Genomic DNA, 22,924 nt, shown 5'->3' with positions numbered 1-22,924 from the left:
TTCGGGTTTTGGTTTGCTTTGTTAGAATATTTGCTTGGGGAGGTCAAAGGTCGTAAAAGGGTCTGCCAAAATAAGACTTATGCTTGGTCTCAATTTCTCTGATGACCATTCATTATTTAGTCAGTCAACAAATTGGAAAATTGTATCTTTATTTCCGGAGGAGGGTAGTGTAGGCCAGAAGTAATTTTTACTTTATAGATATCTAATAGTACATTTATTTTTTGCAACTTCACTTTTCATACATAGATTTTGGCTTCTCTGCTCATTTCTGTGCAGTTTTTTGGCTTGGTTTCTTTTTTGTGATTACTTTTGATGTGGGTTGGATAAGTCTGGAGGCCATGTGTCAGAAGAATGATAAAAGTCTCGTAATAAGCTGGTTAAAAACGTCTAATCCATGTTTTTCAGGTGGCCCGGCAGAGGTTCACTCACAGAGAAGCTGATGACAAAGGGCCCCCATGCTGCCTTATTGTGGCCTGGAGAACAATATGGAGGCTGTGAATGGGCTAATCCCTCCGGAGCGCTGACAGGTAGGGACCTAGGGGGACTCGTTTCTCTGCCAGGGCTGGGTCAGACAGCGATGGGAAAAGCCCTGGCCACTTACATTTATAGTCTGTGAAGCCGTAGCCCAGAGCACAGAGTGGAGGAGAAAGCCATTGTGAAAGGCAAAATATTATCTCCATTGTGTGTCTATGGGAGTCTTTGTAATGTCAGAAGATGAGCCAGGGGAGAGTCAGCCACCAGAGGGAAGAGTGAGAGAGTAGACTCAAGGCATATTCACACGCCACTGTCACAAAACAACCTGTCCTGACCTCAAAGTTGTATTTAACAGGAGTGGAAATGCAGTTGTAGTTTCCAACCTTGCTTGACCGGTCAGAAGTAAGAAGCCACACAACTACAGTAAAATGTAGTTTTAGTTTTAATGTGTTGTTAAGATAGTTCAGATAATATACTATGGACAATTGGACACTGTTTTTTCAACCAACTTGAAGTGGTGTTTTCATGTAGACCATATTGAATAGATTTTTTTCTGCTGTGTGGATCCCCTTGTCCCTTTCTCACATGGAGGATGTTGGATTTCTTCAACTGCTTTTGTACTCATAAATCCAGAATCTTCCTAGCTTCTAGTATGTCAGATTGTATAAGTCATTTTTATTCACATCCTCATTCTCTTTAGAAAAGTTTCCCTTTAGGCTATAGAAGTGTAGTGGGAAAGGTTTGGTTGTTTTCAAAGTTTGAAGGTGAGGTCAGAAATGGCATGGCACACAAGCTTTATGTTCTAAAGACTGACTTAATACACTTAATCAGTACTAAATTCTACTACTAATTTGTGTACTAAAGACAGAATATAACTTGCAGATTCCCTCAAATCCTCTGAAATTCATTGAATGGGATGATGAACAGATTTCTTAGTTTTGTTTTATAGATCTATATCAGTTGGATCAATTTCAAGCCAAAGGGGTAATTTATGCCCTTTATATCCTCTTTAGAACAATGTTGCACCTGCTAAGCAAACACTCCCTGAGGTAATAGCCACATAAAAACACAGGTTTATTGTGTTGGTAAAAGTATCCCAACAGAGTAAATGTCTTTGTGTTAGAGAAGTAGTCCAGGGAGGCACCGCCCTGTGCTTGTAAACAGGGCAGGACACCCCACATGCCCCCGGAGCACAAACAAATATCTGTTACTACTGGGTATGGCATTGGACTAGACTACACCCGCACATTTAGGAGTCTGATATATCAGTTCTGACAATAGGCCTGGTCTTACTTTGTTAAATAGATGAACATTACTGGAAATTTGTACTTGAGTACAAGTTACGTAAACCAAAAAAAAATTATCCCATGACTTCAGATAACTTTCTTTAATTCATGTCAGTATTACATTTACTGTAGCTCATTTATGTTTTGTGTATGAACAGGGTTATCTTTGACTAAAATATTTATTTTAGTTATGCTAAATGTATTACAGATGACTTGATATACATTGTTACATTGACAATTTCTGAGCCAATATTTATAATAGAATTCATCATTCCTCATTTCTTCCTTTGACCTTCCTTATGAATCGACATAGCTCATCTTGCCACAAAGAGCCCCCTGCCCTCCAGAGACCCTCGCTGTCAGTGCTGTTACTGTAACCTAATCAGCTCTACGGAGCAGCGAGTCGTGTGCAGAGGAAGTGGCACACAAGACAAACCTGTCTCTCAGTCTTCCTGCCATTTACAGATCCATGCACCAGAGGGCAATACTCACTGATATATGCATAGAGTACTGCGAAGGAATACGCTTTTAACAGAAACCACCAGTGTCAGGGGAAAACAGCTTTTTCATTTGTGTCTTATTGACCTGGAGGTTTGTATGGCATCATTACACTCTGAAAATAAACTCAACCATATCCTTAGAACAATGTCACTTCAGTCTGCATAAGGAGTGTGGGGATTTGATACTAATGGATCTAATATTTATTTATTTTATATATAATAATATAAACTTTAAGTGAATGTTTGTTAATGATATTCAGCGATATGTTGTGTAGAAGATGATTCAACAGATGATGTCATTATTAATGCATCCCAATTAAGACCAAACCTAATATATATATCTTTTAGTAGAATCTTTGTTGATTCAGAATCAGAGAGATTTTGATCAACAAATAAAACACAATTACAAATCTACTTCATGATGGATTATTATCATGACTATACCGCTAAAAATGAAACTAATTTCCAATTTCAAATAATTTGGGCCCCTAGTTTGGGATTTACAACCAAAATTCTGTCAACCCCAACCTTCAGAGCTGTCACATAATTTTTGTAATGCCAGAATAAATCAGCATTTACTTTAAAAACATTGAATAAAATATGTTTACACAGATGTCTGTATCATTCAGTAACCTTTTGCAAGACAAACACATTCTTAGGCCACTTCCTCCAGTCCAGTCCTGGGTCTGCTGCAGGCCTTTAGAATTCCCTCGAAGTTCATGGATGTGATTTGGATTTGGTCCACTTTTCCACCACAAATTTCAGTACCCCACTTAAGAGCTGGAACAATATACTATGTTGTCTAGCTATCTCACTACAATAATCATACTGCTATTTCAATTTTAGCTTTTCTTTTTGGGTTGACAGTTGTAAGTTCAAAGGTCAACATTTCTGTATCTGGGTGGAATGTCTTTCCTCAACAAAGGCAGTAGAAAGTTGGAAACCATAGGAACCTGTCCCTATTGGGAAGGGTGTACTTTCGGCAAACATGATTGAAATAGTTAGGGATTTACATATCCCTGTGCTCATTAGTGGTATTGAGTGACTGGATGAATAACAAACACAGACTGAGTGGGTTTGGAGAGCTCAAAGCGCCCGGCTGGACTGGTGCCGATTGTTGGGCCCAGAGTGAACGGTCCTGGGGCAGCTACAAAGGCAGCCTCCCTCAACCCCTGTGTTGGCTTTGGACCTCCAGTTCCTTCCTGTTCATGGAAATTCATCCACAAACGAAACATGCTGCATACAGAGCCAGCAGAGAGACAGGGAAGTTGGACTGTGTTGACTCACGATCGCTGACAATGCAATTGAGCATTTTTCAGCTGGGGTCATATCTGGAACAATTAGCAAGAGATGAGAGGAGCTCTGGAGGAGAGAAGGTTAGGCTGTAAGGAAACATCAAAGTAATGTGACCATGGTGATCACTGTGAGGTTATACTGACCTCTGCTGGACGCAAATACTTTAGTGTCTCTACGCATGCAAAAATGGATTACACTGTTGCTACTTGTTATGATTAAAGAAATTATTCACAATATGCTCCATAAATTAACTATCATTTTTAGGAAATACATTTTGACTTAAAATCTTTTTAATGGAAAATGATTGGCAAAATATTTACTACAGCTTACTTAGTGCAACATTTGTTAGGTCCATGCAACATAAGTAATTACAATAAACAAGGCATTAAACACGTTTTGATGTGTTTAATGTGTCAGACATAATTATTGTGAGAGTGCAAAAAATGCTGGCAAAAGTATTTCAGTTGAAAGCATATTTTCAATTTACCACTAGATGGTACTACAGCTGTTGGAATTCAGTTCAAATCTACTTCCATTTGAGAAAATGGGCCTAAACGTTGCATTGGTGTCTCTCCTTCTGTTTTGGTTAATGGCAAAGTGCCCCTGAAAAAGCTGCATTCTATTTCATTAGTGCCATGTGTGAAGTAAATTGTTGTAAAAATGTAGAGTATGAGAAATGGGGTCATTAGTCTGTATCAGAGAGTGGCTTTACCCTCCAAGAGTGGCTTTACCCTCCAAGAGAGTCAGAACCTGCAGCTTGACTGAGGGGAAGAAGCACCAGGCAGGGGTGCAACAGCTGGAAGTTCTATAGTGAGAAAATAAATAAATTAATTAATAATAAATAAAGAACTGTAATGATTGTCATATTAGTGTTGCCCCATTAATTCAAAGCAGCATTTCTGTAAAACTATTTGCCAATCGTCTGCCTTCTGAGGCATAAGGAGAAGAAGAAAAAGAGACATACTAGTATTCCTGTGTCCTGAGCACAGGTGTCAGACTCTCCTATATTTCACCATTGGCTCCTGGAAAACACACATCACACACACACCATTATGACAATGGTCTGTTGTCTGATTGTATTCTATTATTGTTTATTTGTATTTGTACTCAATGGGTGCAGCAAAAGTAGCACAAGACTCCCAGTTTCACAGACCCCAGCGTCCCCAGTTTCTTACTTACTATTTGAAGACAACCTGGCTCCATGTAGTGTAGCCCAAACCTTTAATGTCCACCTTCAAGGCCAGATAGTTTTCTCCTATAGTCACCCGCAGGGAAGAGACATTCAGGTCAGTGATGAGAGCAGGGTCAAAAAAGCTGTCTGTGAAAGGCTGTCTGTGAAAGGCTGGAGCTCAGTGTCTGTGAAAGGTTGTTTAGGATGCTAAACCGAATTTCACATGGCTACTGTGCTAGACCGAAGCACATCAAAGAAATAGGCTGAAAATCATACACCTACAAATGAATGACTAACCTGAAATCTACAAGCTTTATGCTGCTTCTGATCTATTTGTTTAGATTGAATTAGCAGTTTAAACACTTTACCTGATATCTGTGATCTGTAAGGGTTAGGGTTAGTAAAAAGTTTGGTATTGTCTCTAATGCAAATAATGTTTTTGCATACAAGATAAATAAATGAAACATGAACTGTGCATGCACAGTAGGCTACCATATCAAAACCATTTTACATGATATCAGTGACGATGGGTGTTGATTATTCTGTGTTTTAAATGATTTATGATCTATTTATGATTATGTATTTTAACCACTTATCCCATCGGAGACATGTGGATGGAAATCACGTGAGGGTCCTCTTGGTAGAGCCTTTGGAGAAGGGTCCTCTGGATGCAGGTCTGCAGCTAGATCCCTCTCATGGAGTTTCATATCTTTTAATTTGGAGGAGCATCATTGATGCCATCTCATGCAATTTTCAAATCACTCTTAATGTAACTTTTTTCCCCCATTGTACTTTTAAAATGTTTAGTCAACATGACTAAAACATTACCCAAAGTTCTTACTCATGACCCAGTATTCTTAGTCAGTTCTGTGAGGTAACTGTAGGACTTGTAGTTTGTCCTTAAATTGAAGTGACTGGTTATGCAGTCAATGTAAGCTGTGTTTCTCTCTCCATCTCTACTCACTGTTTTCATGGTTTTATGTCAATAAAAGGATCAAAGGAAGCCAATTGACTCACTGTCAGTCCGGTGTCCATGTGTGACTTAGTATCTGTCAGGGAAAAGAAATCACTCTATCTTTCAAACTCTGGTGTTATGTCTACGCCTGGACCAAAACCACATCTGCTGAGAGGAACCGAGGCAAGCATCTCGTGCTGGCAGAAAATCAATTTGATGTGACACAAATCTGAGTGTAGATAGTGGAGCCGTCTCTGTCCCAAAGACATTTTATTTTGCGCACTGTACACAAAATGAATGGGACAGCTGCATCTCATGTCCACTGCTTTACTAATCCACTGTCACGGTCTTTTGTCCTGTGTGTTGATGGGAATATAATATTTCACAAAGTTGGAGAGCTATTATCTTGTAAGTGTTTATGCAAGCATATATCAAAGCAATAAATAAATGAGTAGTTTGTTTTACAGTAACAAGAACAATGCACACAACACACTATATATGTACTGTATATGCATCAGAGTAATGAAAGAAGCAATGAGAAACAAGTGAAAATAAAATGCATAAAATAAAACAGGAGCTGCATAAAGGTGTTACAAAGTCATTTTCTAAGTTAGTGGCCCATTTTCATTTTTACATATTATACGGCAGTCTCTGTATTTGGGAGAATTGTGAATGGATAAAACCATAATAGAAAGTGTCACAAAGAGTAATGGATATCACACACAGGTCCCAGGTCTATGCAGTGGCTCCACACAGTCTCCCACTGGAGGACACTTCTGAGGAGTCTTCTGAGCGCCCGGGCACCATGAAAGGCCAGGTCTGCTGAAACACAAAATATCAAACTTGAATGAACACATCCTTTAACAAATTTAACTAAGCATATTCAAAATTCAGCCAGCTCACAGTGTAGTATGGTATTTAGAATATTGTTGACTGATTATTGTTTGACCTGCTGTAGGTTGTTCACCTGTATGCACCATTAAGTACAAATGTATTTGTCTGCATTGTGTTCTATATCTCTTGAGTCACCTGTGTGCAGTGTGCTGTCCATACCAGAGTGACTGGATGAGGGAAGCTGTCCATGCGCTCCTCCTGCAGCAGCTGGCGGAGGTGGCAGATGTAGCTAGAGGCCAGGCGCAGCGTGTCCAGTTTGGACAGTTTGGTGTCAGCAGGAACCCAGGGCAGACTAGTCTTGAGTCTGGAAAAGGCTTTGCTTAGCACTCTCATCCGTGCTCTCTCTCTGGCGTTAGCTGCATTTCTCTGTGTCTGCCGTGAGTCCTTGTGTGTGTGAGCCTTGGCCGCTCTGTGCTCCTCCCTGACCTCCTCCAGGTGTTGAGTGGAGCACCTGTTGTAGCAGATGCCTTTTCTCGTGCTTTTGTCCAGAGCTGTGGCTATTCTTCTGTGCCGTGTGCCGTAGTCCTCCGTGTCACTTCCACCTGTAGACATGCTGCTTGAACTCCCAAAAAATACAATACAAATCAATTAAACTATATTTAAACTATACTTAATTACTTAATAAACTCTTAAAATTATGAAGCAGGTAAGATTCACAAATGTACTGCTAAGTGCTCATTGTTTAAGGGATACATCAGCAATCAACTTTAGTAAGTCACATCTTCAGTACATGTATCACCAAATACCCTTTTGCTGTGCAACCCCTCCAATTTAAGCACCAGGACTTGGCATCAGTATGCAGTTTGAGTATTTCTCCTCCCCTTTTTGGAGCTACCATGACCTCACTCTGGGTCTCCTGTGAAAGTGGTTCAAGGGCAACTTTGCTTTATACATCAACCATCTCCAAATCACACTAAGCCTCATTCAAATATATATTTTGTCCCATCTCCATAAGTGCAGCTATCATGCAATTTTATCTGGGTAAAGTGGTTGCCAATTAGCTGCCTTGTTTGTAAATAAACACATAGTCATAAACCTGTCTTTCACTGGTGCAGCACAGATGTGTAGCTAATAGAAATGTCTTGAGGACCTTATCAAAAGTGCCTAATCCTGCGCTGGTTTCACAGAGGGATTGGGTTTCTGCACATGGAGCGGCGTTTCACACGCAGCCTCCGTCCACGGGCCACAGCTGTTGGAGGTTCCCATGACATCTGGTGCACTGGCATGGCGAGGGGGTGGCAGAGGAGCCATCCTGAGGCGGAGTGAGCCCAGGCTCTACTTGTTGTTCTATCTAATTCACATTTGACAATGATCATCTATAGTGGTTAGTGGACCTTAGCATAGTAAATTCAAGTGCCAGGTACAGGAGGAGGTCTGTCACTGGACCTTGAGGATTTAGAAAGGCCAATGAGGCAACCTGGTAGAACATAAGGCATAAGACAAGGAAGGTGTACTTGGCTTGTATTGTCATTGTTTGTGTTTTTTTTAATCAAGTAAGGCATCTGCTTTTAGTTCATCAATTATCTGTTGCATATTTAATCTGGCCAGCACTTTAAATTAGAAAATGTACCATTATATTGTTGATGCTTCCCATTCCCAATTTAACTAAACATAGCCACTATGTTAGTTGCTAACTAACGGGGATCCAAGTGATCATTGTATTATAGGCTATTGTACATTCACATGCTTGTGTATTTCTGCATTGTGGGACACTGTGCAGCGCTATTATCCCTGGAATCCATATCTATCATACAGTGTACCTATGACAGGCAGCTCACAGGGCTCAAACTTCACCAGACCTAATCCAGGACCACATTCCTGTGATACACTTGCACCCAAATTTTATGCACTTTTCACGCAGACACCTGACATCAGACGGACTGCTGCTCCCAGCTAAAGCTGCAGGCATGGTTAAAGTTTTATATACAGCATATGACATGATGAAGCCACAGGATGTGTCAGTGAGTCAAAGTCTTCACTGTTATTCTACTGCAGCACTCTTATTCTATGCTGTTTACAAAACACCAGTAAAGGAAGTTCTCACCTTCTCTTTTCAAAAAATAATGTTAATTAAGAAGTTAGAAACAATTTTGTTTTTTTCGTTACATTTATTTTGTTGTAATGAATGTATTATGCACTCCATAGAGAGGGTGCTTTTACCTAATCTTAATACACATGTACTTGATAGATGACAATGTTGCTGGCATTAAGACTCGGGCCAGTAGTAATACATTTCACTTTAAACTGCACTTGAAGGCAACACTAGAATCTGTCCATCAGCGCTGACTTTCAGTGGTCATGACCTCCATCAGGGTCCAAGATGTAGAGCAACAGCTGCAGGCGCATAACTTAAGGGGTTTTCTATGCAAAATATGTATGTTATACTTGATATTACATACATTATACTTTACTTTACTTTATGTTTCATGTCATTTTATTTATTTTTAGTATAATAAGGGTACAGAGTAATATAAGAATGTCAATAAAACATCAAGACGCAAACCATTTATGAACTACTTACAATGACACAACCTTACTAAAGAGTTACTTTAGCCTTGTCATCAGCATATATGCATAGATTTTGATCCAAATAACATGCATTAATTCAGTCTATATTAGCATATACCATTAGTAGTACTTAATTGTACTTGGATAATATAATCATTAAATTAAACACAACATTAGAAGGCTATAAAGTTTTTAGTCACATTGCACACTTAAAATGATTACATGATTTTAGATAACGTTAGTTGTTTTTCCTGGCCTCTATAGCTTTCAGGAGGGACACCCAGCGAGACTCAGTCTGGGTCTTGGGTTTGCACTGGCTCAGGGCTGGCCACAGACTGCTGTCTTTGAGATGCATGGGGCCATCGTACTCTTCAGCTTCAGAACTGATCTCCATTTTCTGAATTATGAGCTTCAAGAGGTTGTGCTGCTTCTCAAGATGGCTAGTCATTTCCTTCATTCTGTAGAAAATCGCACATGGCTTAATTCATCAAGTGAATTTAACAGTACGGATAGTGTAGTGTGCAACAATGTCCACTAGGAGGTGCTAATGTATCACACACCACACATAGATCACTGGGACACTACAATGAAGTGTTTTTACCTGTACTTCTGCTTTTTGAGCTCATTCTCAATCAGTGTGCAAGACTGCGATTTGACCTGCATTCGACTCCACACTACTTTATCATCTTCACCCCATAAAATTGCCTTCCAGAAAGCCTTGAATCAAGTAATATTTCATTAGAAACATTAAAAATAACAATATATAGAGGCTATGATTAGGTCAAACTAGCAACATCCATAGCCTCACAGACATGGTTATCACATACAACAAATCTAAGCTTACACTACATGTTATAATTTTCTTATTATTACATGGTTTGGTGGGATAGCACTGGAGGTAAATATTTCTCATAGTTTTACATAATACGGGAAATAGTGGTGAGTTCTAAAATGAAATATATAAATAATTATTTAATATGAATAGATGACTCATATTATGCTATTTATTTTTATTGTGCTGATCTATATTATTATTATTTTGTTACCTCTGTAAAAGCATCCTGGAAGTGTGTTTTGTTTCATTCACCATGTTTAATAACCAAATCCTGCATAATTTGGTTCTTCTCTCAAATGGAAAAGACTCCACATTGTGATGTCATGTGGTAATACCAGAAGTGTGCAATTGTGTTTTTAAACTCCATAGACCTTTGCTAGAGTCATTTGGATCATTTCAGCCCTGGAATTGTGATTCTCTACTGAACGTACTGAAAGGTAAAAGGTAGCTGTTAACTTGAAAACTACCGCAACATGACATATCAAGGTAGAACAGAGCATTTTAAGCTTTGGAGATGTGGACAGACTATTGAATCAGGATAACTCAAAAATGTGTGAATGAAACAAAACTCCAGGTATGTTTTTGAGGAGGTAACGACATTATAACACATCTTAAATCTCACAAGAATCCATTTTGTGTATTAAAGAACCTTTAAGTATGTTTTAGTGATGTGAATAGTCTAACGTTGCATATACACTTCCAGTCTACATTTACCAAAGCCAGATCAACAAATAAGTACAATGACACAGTGTAATAATAAAAGATACTATTACCTTAGGGCACTTGCGGTTGGGGTAAATAGTGGTGGAAGGTTTGTCAACTCGCTTCACAAACCAATAGGGCAACTTATCTTCCAGAGAGGTATGCAAGTCAATCTGCCAAAAAGAACAATTCAATTCAAGTACAGATCGGTATAGAGTACCTTGCACAAAAATTACATGTACTGCACTTTTTTCATATTGTGTATTCTTTACATTTTTGGATTTATTGTGTAGTCTTAAACAGCAAGATGAAAATAAAATCTTTCGCTTTTGTGCTAATGTAATACTCTTGAGATAAACTGCTCAAACCTGCATAGCTATTCTTTTGAGTGCTGCGTTCCTCTGAACCTCTGCAATATCTCCAACAGCCAGACCGATCTAAAAGTCCAAGCCAGATAAAATAATGTCATATTGTTTGGAAAAAATATGAGGTAGCAATTCAGTCCCACTTACCATTAGGTTGACTAGCAGAATTGGCATTAACATAACAAAGCTGATGAAAATGAAATATGTCAGGATACCAAAAGGCAATTCATCTTTCAGGTAAGAATCCAAGAAGTTGTTTTGGTAGTTCAGTTCTCCAACCATCATCACAAAAGTTTGAACAATAGCGAGTGGGACACTATCAAATTCTTTCTAGAGAAAACATAGAACATGTGGTTTGTTTTTTGTTTTTGTGGTTTGTTATTAATATAAAAATATGAAATCTATTTTTTTTCTTTGGGCATGCAAAAAGTACAGTGTTACCAATTAAAAGTAGCCAAGTTGGTAATGTAGAATAGATTTTGAAGATCAGAGATATAGTCTGTAGTTTGTTTTATTTTTTCAGATGAAACATTTAAAGCAGTATGCGTTGTAGTGCAAGGGAAATGTTATAGTGTGGATGTTGAAGGAGTCAGTAGGCTTTAAAACACTGTAGCCCCATGCTAGCTTGTTTTAGAGTAGATGTTTGAATGTTTTATTCTTGTTACTTTATGGTAAAATTTAAATGTAGTTTAAAATTACCTGGTTGAGCATCAGAGCATGAAACGCCAATCCATAAGCCAACACCAAGTACAAGAAGACCATTACAATGCGGACCAGAGTCTTCATGATCTCTCCAAACATTACCACATAAATACCAATATCTTCGAACCTAAACACATATACAGTATGCGCACACAAAATCAACTATTTTATGGACAGGGGAAACTCCAATAATGAAAGTTTACCTCTGTAGATATAGTAGGAATCCAACCCAGGAGCTCAGTAAACCTACTGCCCCGACCTGCCAGTGGAAGGATCCCTGTGCGTTTAGCATCAGGGGGATCACAAACCCCAGAGAACACACAGCAGAAAACCAGTCGATCTGATTGGAAGTATCCTTGAAGTAGCTCAAGCGCTTTAAAGACAAAAAAAACGCAGCATGATCTTCACCTTATATTAAACATAGCATGAAAAAGGAGTTTGTGAAGGTGACTTTGAGGGTCTGGCCATGGGATGATCCTGTAAATGGGAGTGGGAGAGTGCTGATCCATCACAGCTGATTGCAGTGGTGTCCATCCAGACCAGTCCTGGGGCAGATTTATGTGTATGTGCTTTATGAGAGGTAATGATATGGACATTACAGTACCTGCTGAGAGATCTGCACAACCTCTTTACAGATGGAGTAGATGTTCATGACGACCACCATCGCCATGCAGATGGACAGGAATACACTTTGCTGCAACAAATAATATTTGTTAGCAATCCAAAATTTTTACTTCTACTGTATGTGTAATGAAACATGATTGCTGTGAAAAATGAATACCACTACAGATTTACTACTAATGCTGATAATGCGGTTGCTGCAGATGTTACCAATATTATTTCTTCATGGCTTTTCCACACTAACCACACACAAACATATTTGTGCTCTTGTGGTTATTTTTTCTTAATTATTTTGTTCTCTGTTCCAACTTTCAAAACTTTATGTTACTTACAAGGTTCCCAAATGTCCATAGAGATGCATTTGCAAAAACAATTTAAAGTCTATGTGACGACACAATCCCAATCTCTTTAATGAAGTTACTTCATGGTATCCTGCATAGGTTTTATTCTGGATGCAGTCTCATTTTTAATAATCTGCTGTGGCTGTCTCTCTCTTAGAAAATGCACTTGAAGACAATGCTAACCTCATAGAAGTTAATAGGCCCCATTGTAATAACACGCTCTCCTGTCTCTGTGATGTTATATGTGGGCCTCAAAGACACTATGAGGTGGGTGAGGGGCAGTAGGCCTAATAGGTAGAAGAACATATTGAGGACATGGGCAATGCTCCCGTAGGCCACCCTGCAGGTAACAGATGAGATGAGAGACGTTCTTAATGTATGATACAAGTAATTTCAAATGTCTTAAATCTTAATTACATACCACTTCATTGCCAGGTACTTCTTACACACGGGATGGTTAAGGAGTTCAATGCGATTGTGTTTGACCATTGACTGCAGGATGAAAAGTTCTCTAGGCAATTATGCACACTTAAATTTGAATACAATTTGAATTTATCTTACATTAAGTGAGGCTAGAGGTCCAATATATGGCATTAATACTTCTGCCCTTGCTTCTATGGGCACTTGGAGCCATCTGAAATCATATTTAATCTGTAAGAGAAAGCAAGAAAATTAACATTGTTACATTGGATCTTCGACTATCTGTCCATGATGCTTTTGCTTTGTAGTTTACATGGAATTCTGGACTGTTGGGATCATGGTCGGACTCCTTCACACAGCTGTCCAGCAGGTGCTGAAGAAAAGACATTCATGTTAAAAACTACTGTCTAACACATACAATCAAGAGCATGGCCACCTTCATATTACTGTCTGCAGTTATGCACTGACGTTAAATGACTTAATACTACTGACCAATGCAGATTAGGAACACCTTGGACAGTTTTGACTCAAATATTAATCCAATGCATTGCGGTCCAATTTCCATAACAGATCAACTTTTTAGTTGATGTTATTAATAACAATTGTTGTTGTTGTTAATAAAACCCACCATTTCACCAGCTATATGATTTACTTATTTTGTGTGTGTTAAAGAATCTTGCTGGCTTGGTTTGTTGCTCTGTAACTGACCTTACAGCACTCAGGGAGGTATTCAATCATGTCCAGAACGGGGCATTGTTGTGTCCCACCTGGGATAAACATGGTCAGTGCCTCTGCACATCTGGAGCAGGACAAGTACAGAACATTAGTCTTCATTCATTCCTTTAGATCATTGGATACTTTTGAGTCTCTGCACCTGTTACTGTCGATCACTGCATTGACCACATCTTTCCTCAGATTCTGCACGGCCTCATGCATGAAAGATGTTTCGTTCTTGTTCAGAAGGATCTCAGCACCGCGGGCCAGCAACAGTTTGGTTGCGGCCACGTGACCTTCTCTGGCAGCTATGTGCAGTGCTGTGTTCTGTGATGATTAGGAATTTAGAGCAATTCTTTACACTTTAAAGACTAAAGGTGAATACAAATCTTACCCCATCTTCATCAGTTTTATCCAGAAGTTTTATATTTGCTGAGATCAGAATATCCATAGTCTGAGTATATCCTTCAGAGGCAGCGTGGTGCAGACAGCTCCAGCCCTTATAATCACTACAAAGATCATTAGCAACATTATGGCATCACAACATTACAGCATCACAAATATATTAAGATTATATTGTTCATAAGTCATAAGCATTAGGTCTTTAAGTGGAAATATTGTTTTCATACTATTTTAGAGGTAGTTTATTCCTGGCTGAGAGCTTACCAATGGAAGAGCGCCCCCTTGCGCAGCAGCAGCTGCACCACTTTGGTGTGTCCTCCGGCAGAGGCCAGGTGCAAAGGAGTGTGTCCGCGCTCGTCCCCCTCATTTAGCAGACGAGAGTCCTTAATGTTCTCCAGGATACGCTGACACGTGTTCAGACGACCGTACCTACCATGTACATCAGGGTACATTACATTATTTAACATTAACTTGTTAGAATCATCATAGATCAGCCATGCTTTTTGCCCTCAACCCACAGGGTACACAGAGATACAGTATGTGTTTGAGTGAAAGCTATCTATCTTACTATTATTAGTATTTAAACTTTACTTATGCTGGAAGTCTTTGATGAGAAAGTCAGCAGCTGCTTCTGTCACTTCTCAGGGACAAGTGTGAAAGAGGAAGTCGTCGGCCTTTATCTGCCCTCTGCCTCTGATATGGTTTGCATTATTGGAAATCAATTGTACTAATATTCACTCTCCATTAGGTTAGGATGCCATGAATTTATTGTGTTCTAGTTTTTTGAGGTCAGTCTAGGTTGAACTATAAAGTGTATGCCACATAAAAAAGTACACTGATAAACTACTTCAATTTAAAACTATTGACAGTTGTGGGTAAACATAGGGATATGGTTACTGTTGTTAGCCTTTGTGTTTTCTATATTTGTAGCTCTGACTGAATGTGTAAATTGCTATTCAGTTGAGCTTCATTGCCAAACCCATGTATAAATAAATGAAATATACTCTGTTTCTTGTGAAGCTGTTTGAACTCACTGAGCAGCAAAGTGTAAGGCTGACTTCTTGTCTTTGGACTTGTACTCCAGGCCCCTCTGTCCGGACAGACCCAGCATGTTTTTGACCGAGTCGTGGATGCCCAGTCTGCAGGCATAGTGCAGAGGTGTGCAGCCTTCATTGTCCTCGCAATTCAGCAATGACTTTACACTGCACAGCTAAAGTTAGACACAATTCATTATGCATGCTGTAATCATAATTAACTTCAGTATATATATTTTTTCAATAAATAATGCAAAATCCTAGTGTTAGGCATCATCAGCTAAAAATATAATATGTGCAACTAGACTTAATTGCTTCTTATGAGGCAATCCTTGCAATAAGGTGCTTAATTAATGTACATAATAATTTCCATAATACCTATGCATAAAAGACAAGCTAATAAAATCATGCTACTGTATTATGCAAATACACATTTCTATTCATGATCTAGTACTAAAAGAGATTATTCTAAGTACTTGGTACTAAATTAATGAAAATGTAGATAGATTATATTAATTATGATTTAACTTAACTTTCTTCCTCCATATCCATAAACCAATATCAATTGGCTGGTTACTGAGTTATGTCTGTCCAGTATGTCCAAACTTCAATAAGGAATAGGGACCAGTCTGGAACATGGGCTGCTGCTATTATTTTGGTAATCCTTATTGGTTAATTGATCTCAGTCTGGTAATGTTAGTGATTAGCTGACATCATAACAACTCATAATAACACAGTTTTTACCTGTAGGACTTCCTCTGGCAGATTCTTCAAACCTTTTGGCTGCAGAATGGCCAAATGGAGGAAATTGCATCCACGTCTGTCCATCACACTGACACAGGCCCCTGAAAATACAACATAATACATTTCATACAAACCTACATATCTTGCATGGTAATTGTGACAGGAATGTGCAGTAGTTTACCTTTTGATAGAAGCAGAGCTACAGTGCTCCATGATCCACAGCTTGTGGCCAAAAGTAAAGGAGTATTCCCCTTACAGTCCACACTGTTGAGGTCTGCACCCTGACAACAGTAGGGGGTGTTAGTCTCTATACAGATGTTAATCCTTTTATTATTACATGTTGATAATATTTAATGTTAAGTAAATAAAATTACTAAATTCCTGTCAGTAAACAGCAAATAACAATGAAATGACTCTTTTACTCTCCCTCTTAATCATTGTCAAAATCATTGTCTTTTTCCTATTGTTTGCGAATACTGAGCAGATGATCCATCTTTCCCCTAGTGACCAGTCATATTAAATACTCCACAGAGGACAACAGATGGTACAAGATCATTAACCTTTGTACCCAATATTTACCTAGATAATGTATGATTCAAAATGCTGTCTTTGGAACATGAGACAAGGTAGAAAAGTAATTTGTAATTTACCAATGAAATGAGATATTCAGCCAGCTCTGTGTGGTCAAATATTGTCGCTCTGAAAGAGTGAACAAAAGTTATTACAAAAATCCCAGAATTCTGTAAACATGTCTGTTCTATAATGTATTGCCCAGAATGCCTTTATCTACAAATTTAGGACTTGTTGTATGCCACAGGTGTCAGAACCACCAGGCACAACTTTGGGTCAACAGAGATTCTTCAAAACACATTTGGACATGTCACAATAATTCAACAATTCAAACTAACAATATTAAACCCAATGTGATACATTTTTCTATTTGCCAATTTAATTTTGCTGTGAGTATCCCAAGGCCATTTGTCATTTTGGGGACCTTAGCCTGAAAAGTTACTGCTGTGGCCTGTGAGTTCATTAGCATTCTGAACATGCAGTTAATTAGTTAAATGAATAAGCCAGTCAGGCCGGTGAAAGCAGGTAGGTAGTTGTGCACCTGTGCAGGGGTGTCTGACATGCTCCGTCTGTCAGGTTGATGATGTCTGCCACTTGATCAACCGAAGACAACATCAGTTTGACGACTTCAATGGCGCCCTGGGTACAGGCCAGATGGAGCGGCGTGGACCGGTCGTGCTATAGCAGCGGGTGCCAGGAAGGATTAGCCTGTGATTCATAATCTTACTCAAGTTTAATTTCAACTGTACTTGTTGTACTGTGGCTTTACTTTACTTATACACTAGTGGATTTTGGGTGTCTTTTGGAGTAGTAGTTTTTTCTTCACTTAACATTTGCAACTTGACTATCAGAATATATTTTTGTGCCAGTCCCAATTTCCCTGAAAAATTACTAGTGCATCATCAGTAAGTCCACTTTAGCTAAAATATCTAAAGTACCTACAACTTGGAGAACATAATCAGCTCAGACTTCAACTTCAAAATGATGGAATTAATTTATATTTGAATGGATTTACTTGAGTACAAAACCTATTAGAGCTGAAACCAAACATTTCTGAATAGCCTGAATAGCACTGTTAACTGTAACTAAAGCCTCTAATGGCGTAAGCAGGACTGGCAGGAGGACATCTGCCTTCTTTCAACTCTGTTCTGCTGTCTAATTGGAACTAATGTGTGTCAATTTAGCCCAACTAGACTTATTGCTGTACACCCTATCAGATCTATCAGATCTGTTGATGATCTGCCCTGAAGTGGCCCAGTGACTATCTAAATATGACTCCCAAGTGCACAGTAGCTCAGTAACCATATAAAGTCTGTTGGAGAAGCCAGTGAATTCAGAGTCAAATGTAAAAACTTTGGCATCATTGTCTCTAGCATCCATGTGCAAATATAAGTGACCAAGCTATAAAGAACGTTTTGACAACCAAATGAATGTCTGCTGTCCTACCGCGTGTCAATTTCAAGTTTTCCACTTGGGACAAAATAATTAGTTATGCAAGTTTAAACAAAGCAATCACCACATATCTTTCCAAAGTTTACCTGCTGCTGGTCCACTTTAGCACCAGTGGCAATGCACAGCTGAATGGTTTCCAGGTTACCCCCACGGACAGCAAGATGGAGGGGGCTACTATTACTTTTGTCTAGGTAGTTAATTTGCTTGAGAGGCCCATAACCAATCTCTTCACCTGTAAGAACAATTAGTTTTGAAAGTAAAAGTTAAGTCTATGTTAAATATAATAAAAATAAACAGCCTCCAAAGAGTATAAACTGTGAGGAGTGCCTGTAGTATTTGGGCTACATCACACGTTTCACATGTTTCTCATGCTGTCTCATTTTGTGCCATTTATCCAGGACTAGTGATCTTTAAATATCTGTGTTATTTGCATTATCAATTTGACTGTACCTGCTTTGATGATGACTTCCATGGCCTTTTTTGAACCAGCGAAGGCAGCTGCATGCACCGGGAAGTGACCCAGACGGTTCTGTTGGCACAGCCTGGCTCCATTCTTTATCTGTGACAATGGAAAATTAATAGAGACATGGACAGGCCTGTCTATGAAACAGACCAGTCTATGAAACAGCAGACCAGTCTATGAAACAGCAGACCTGTCTATGAAGAATGGTCTATTTCATAGACAGACTGGTTTGACCAATATCACTCACACAAAGTACATTTTGTATAGTTTGGTCATAGTTTCGAGGTTTGACTATTTCATACCAGGATGCTTAGGGCTTCAGCATTGTTGAGGGAGCTGGCCAGTATCAGAGGAGTGTTTCCCAGGTCTCCCTGAAGGTTGCAGTCTGTTGCACTGTATGACATAAACAACTACAACAGACAGTGAGTTGTAAATATTTTGCTCTCATGTCAAACATGTCTGGCTCGCACAGAGGTGTTTAGTCCTGCTTCAAACTAACAGCTAAATGCTGCTGGACAGATAAGCAGCTTGATAGTGCAAAATGACATCATGAGATAAGATCTTTTTATTGATGAGACAAAGTTATTATAGGGAAAGAAAACTTGTCATTTATAGACTGCATTAAATTTGTTCTAAAAGTGAAAGAGTCCTGACCTCGATGAGGGTGTTGTGTCCCTTGCTCACAGCCACATGCAGAGGAGCCAGCAGGGCTTTATTGAGAATGTTGGGGTCAGCCCCGAGGTCCATAAGGACCCTGCAGCTCTCGGCCTGGTTCTTTTCCACAGCCCAGTGGAGTGGCACATTCCCCTGCTCATCAGTGCTGTTCAGCTCTAAGACACAAGCACAGCCACATGTAAGTCCCATGGAGGGGGTGAGCTGATGTATTTATATATGGTTATAATTATATATGGTTATAATGCAGATGTTTTCCAGTAAGGTTATATGTGATGGATGGAGAGGGGCTTACGCTCAGAATCCACAGACATGATGCACTGGATGAGGGTGACGTGGCCCCCTGCAGCAGCATGATGAAGGGGACCAGCTCCAAGCTCATCTTTCTCTCGGAGGACCTCAGGGCTCTTTCTCACCTGGCTCTCAAGGATGGCCAGGTCACCCTTCTCAGCCAACTGGTATTTCATAACACCACAATTGCAACAGAGTTAGTTTAGACTTAGATATAATTTACCATGCTAAATAGTACACATATACATTAAGTATGTGAGAAAAGGTGTAGCAAAATGATGCTTTTTCTATTAATATTTTTTCCAATATGGTTCTAGTGAAAATGAGTGAAAACCCTACATTAATTTATAAAAATGTATACTGACCTCAATTATATTTAGACTTGCCAGGGTTGGTGCATCATCTTCTATCACGTAGGTGTAAGTGCTGTTCTGTCGGGCCACCTCTCTGCCAAAGTTCATCCCTCCACAGTCAGCTGTACTCTGCGTGTCAATAAAGCCAAACAAAATGACTTCACAAATTAAAAATTCAGCAGCCAATTTACAACAGTTTGAGGTCGACGATTAATGCGCTAAGCTAATCTGTCGTGTTGGGGAGTGAAGTCTCTGTGCTGGAGAAAGCAATTACGTCGCCCACAGCTGGGGGCAGTGTCCTGGATGTCCTTGGGTAATACTAGCCTGCGTGGATTGAAAAATAAATGCCCATGCAATTAGGTTGTATGGTTCTGTCACGCTGAAAGGACAAATAACATTTTGAGACCCAGAGACTTTGGTGAATTCTCTTTGGAAATCATTAAAATACAATTGTGGGCTTAGCTTTGGACAGGGACACCATCAGCGTGCCGTGTGCCATAGTCAGTCCAGCACAGTTTACATAGTGTGCACAAATCTTGTTGTGTTTGGATGAATCATGGTTTAAACTGCTTTAGAAAACTCCCAGTGACACCATTCTGCAAATACAATCTCACTACAAAACCACATAGATGCAGCTTAGGCTGAGTGTGGATGTGATGTCTTATTAAAGGTGACCGCAAGGCAAGTCCAACTGTAATTAACTACAAGCTCAATCAGTAATACTGAAAAAGAAATCCAAAAGCTGATGATCATTACTGCACCTGACGTAAGGGATAAAGTTCACCATTTCCTTAATTAGAACAATCTTTTGGCCATACGATAATGTACCATATCTCTAAGCTGACTATTCAGAAAGGCAGGCTTTGACCTTGATGTTCATGCAACTAGATCATTTATTAGCAATTTGTAAATTGTAAATCTTAATATTTGCTGTTCAAAACCACAGAACTGATTGTCTGCTGTTGGCCCTGGCTCTTCACCATATTCATCAATAGCAGCAATACTTTTTAAGAGAATAACTACACGACTGTGGGTGGGGATAAGGTATACATTACATATAGAATTTTCTGACCACCCAAGCCTCAAACGGGGGATTATTTTAACATTCAAGAATCACAAAATACAAGTTAAAAATGAGAAAACTAATATCATATGCTTAAAATCTCATAAATGTTTTAGTACTTAGTACTGGAACCACCTCCAGTTTCCAGTACTCTTTGGTGGACCTTTGGCCCAGACTTCCTCTCAGTCTTAAAACACAAAGTAAAAGTGCATTATTAAAGCCTCTTCATTGGTCTAAACACATTACAGATAATGACTGTGGTCTGTGGATTTTTTGACCATCATTTCCGAGCAGATATAAATAATTGTCACAATTTTTGTATTTGATCCAGCCACTCAGCGCTAATGGCCCAAGGCTAACCACATTTGTCTAACTGAAGAAAGGTAGGGAGCTCATTCTTAGGATACCAAATAGCAACATTAAAAAGATTTAGGTTTCTATTTTCCATAACTATTGTGCTAAATGATTAAAGAACCAAGTGAAGCTGAGACAAAACCATGACAAATAAGTCTCAACTATAAAACAAGACTGTAACAAGAGCAAAATTGGCTCAAATGACATAAAGCTTAAAATAAAAGTAACAACTGGTACTGGTAATGTGACTTACCTTTCCACAGGCCTAATCTTTAGAAATGTATTAAGTAAAATAGAATATATTTCTATTCTGTAAGGCTTATTGCAATTCACATGTTTTTACTTCATTGTAACTTTTATCCCTATAGCTTTAAAATGTTTTGTATTTAAAAATGTGTTTCAAAAGCTAACCTTTGCCTAATCTTATCCATAAACACGCACAGAGCAGAATTTATTAACTGTGGGGTACTTACTCCGGTGTGACTGATGCTGGCGTGGAGCAGAAAAACCAGGAAGTGCTCCTCTCGGTTGCTAAAAGAGCTTTAAATACTGCTCTGGTCCTGGTCTGTCCTATTGTAAGCAACACGCTGGCCCCCAGTGACCAGCCCGAGGAGTGATGAGGCAGAGAGAGTCATATCCAGCCTTTGTAACATGAGAGCAAATTTGCGCAGAAACACATTACTGTCTGCTCAACAGGATCATAGCATCTCATGTTAATGTGTGTGGGAAAATTACAGGATCTGGTTAACTTGACAATTTGATTAGATGCTCTTGGGGTAAAATTTGTATTACAGGAAAAGATTTTAAGATGGCCATTACAGGCTGATTCTTGACCAGTCAAGACTATTAAGAAGTGTTGTGTCACTGTGAAGTTGTCTGTTTGCAATTAAGTGAAAAAGGGCACAAAGTCAGATTTTGTTGTTTGTCATGGTGCCCGTTTGGTACTGTTCCTCTGGGGTTCATAATGATGGATTAACATTAGGTTTATCATTAACTAGGGATTATAGTTCAGTTATTACAGGCATTAGCCCATGTGGAATGAGATGAGAAGTGTAAGAAACAAGGATGAGCCGATTACAGCAATAAGATGAAAAGGTGGACACTGTTGTTTTTGAAGCTACTTTATTTTATAGTAAATCTAAACAAAAACAGCTTTAGCAGTGTGTTATGGTGGCAAAGTGAGTACTTTTAGCAACTGAATTATATTAGTAAAAATATATCCTCTCATGTAAAATTATACACTTTCATTTTTTTATCCTGTAAAATTTGTACACAAAATTTGCTAAATAAAATGCTTGAAAATATATGTGTTACAGCATGATACAGCCTAAATGTAGGCCACAACTTCCAGATTCAATTTATTGTTTGCATTAATTAAAAACCGGAAACCAGTTTGATTAAAAGTCTCCTTTGCTCTCAAACATCCCTATCTGTCACAATATAAGCGTCATGCCTGGTTTACAATGCACTCCTCTGCATCCAATAGCTCCTCAGCTAATATTTACCCGGTTATTGTATTCAAGCTTTATCTTTGAAATTTTAGACCCAGCATATGAAAACAAGCAGATATCATTATGGCTTCCTCTGCTGAAGCTTTGCCGACTGAGAAAATAAACATTTGAACTGGATGCCATGAAACTGAGTGACTCTAAAGGAGAGAAAAGGTTGTGCATTTCAATATATTTGTTTCTGCAGCATTATGATCTGACAAAAACAACTTTATTTGAATATTCTGTTGTGAG

The 22,924-nt window shown here is 38.9% G+C and overlaps 2 protein-coding genes across 2 annotated transcripts; both read right to left on the bottom strand.

The window, feature by feature from the left end:
* Positions 1 to 6,417: 6,417 nt before the first annotated feature.
* On the bottom strand, positions 6,418 to 7,128 carry LOC110160876 (musculin). Its single transcript, XM_055151104.1, has 2 exons — positions 6,736 to 7,128; positions 6,418 to 6,501 (listed from the first exon to the last, which is right to left on the bottom strand). The coding sequence occupies exons 1-2, from the start codon at positions 7,126 to 7,128 to the stop codon at positions 6,418 to 6,420; spliced, it is 477 nt and encodes a 158-aa protein (XP_055007079.1).
* Positions 7,129 to 9,322: 2,194 nt separating this feature from the next.
* On the bottom strand, positions 9,323 to 21,709 carry trpa1b (transient receptor potential cation channel, subfamily A, member 1b). Its single transcript, XM_020925542.2, has 28 exons — positions 21,656 to 21,709; positions 19,778 to 19,894; positions 19,417 to 19,576; positions 19,104 to 19,279; positions 18,752 to 18,859; positions 18,437 to 18,545; positions 18,073 to 18,218; positions 17,076 to 17,212; positions 16,615 to 16,663; positions 16,146 to 16,245; positions 15,965 to 16,065; positions 15,221 to 15,396; positions 14,451 to 14,615; positions 14,179 to 14,293; positions 13,945 to 14,111; positions 13,779 to 13,869; positions 13,384 to 13,443; positions 13,212 to 13,301; positions 13,072 to 13,142; positions 12,834 to 12,990; positions 12,293 to 12,382; positions 11,892 to 12,061; positions 11,686 to 11,815; positions 11,134 to 11,316; positions 10,990 to 11,058; positions 10,693 to 10,794; positions 9,686 to 9,801; positions 9,323 to 9,542 (listed from the first exon to the last, which is right to left on the bottom strand). Exons 2-28 carry the CDS (start codon positions 19,871 to 19,873, stop codon positions 9,323 to 9,325), a joined length of 3,354 nt encoding a protein of 1,117 aa, XP_020781201.2. The 5' UTR covers positions 19,874 to 19,894; positions 21,656 to 21,709.
* Between the last annotated feature and the right edge of the window lie 1,215 nt (positions 21,710 to 22,924).

The sequence above is a fragment of the Boleophthalmus pectinirostris genome, unplaced genomic scaffold (genome assembly GCF_026225935.1).
Source record: "Boleophthalmus pectinirostris isolate CB_2022bp ecotype Guang Dong unplaced genomic scaffold, ASM2622593v1 HiC_scaffold_15, whole genome shotgun sequence".
NCBI classification, from domain to species: Eukaryota; Metazoa; Chordata; class Actinopteri; order Gobiiformes; family Gobiidae; genus Boleophthalmus; species Boleophthalmus pectinirostris.
Note: the sequence above shows the minus strand (reverse complement) of the source record. Positions and strands in the feature narration are given on the sequence as shown.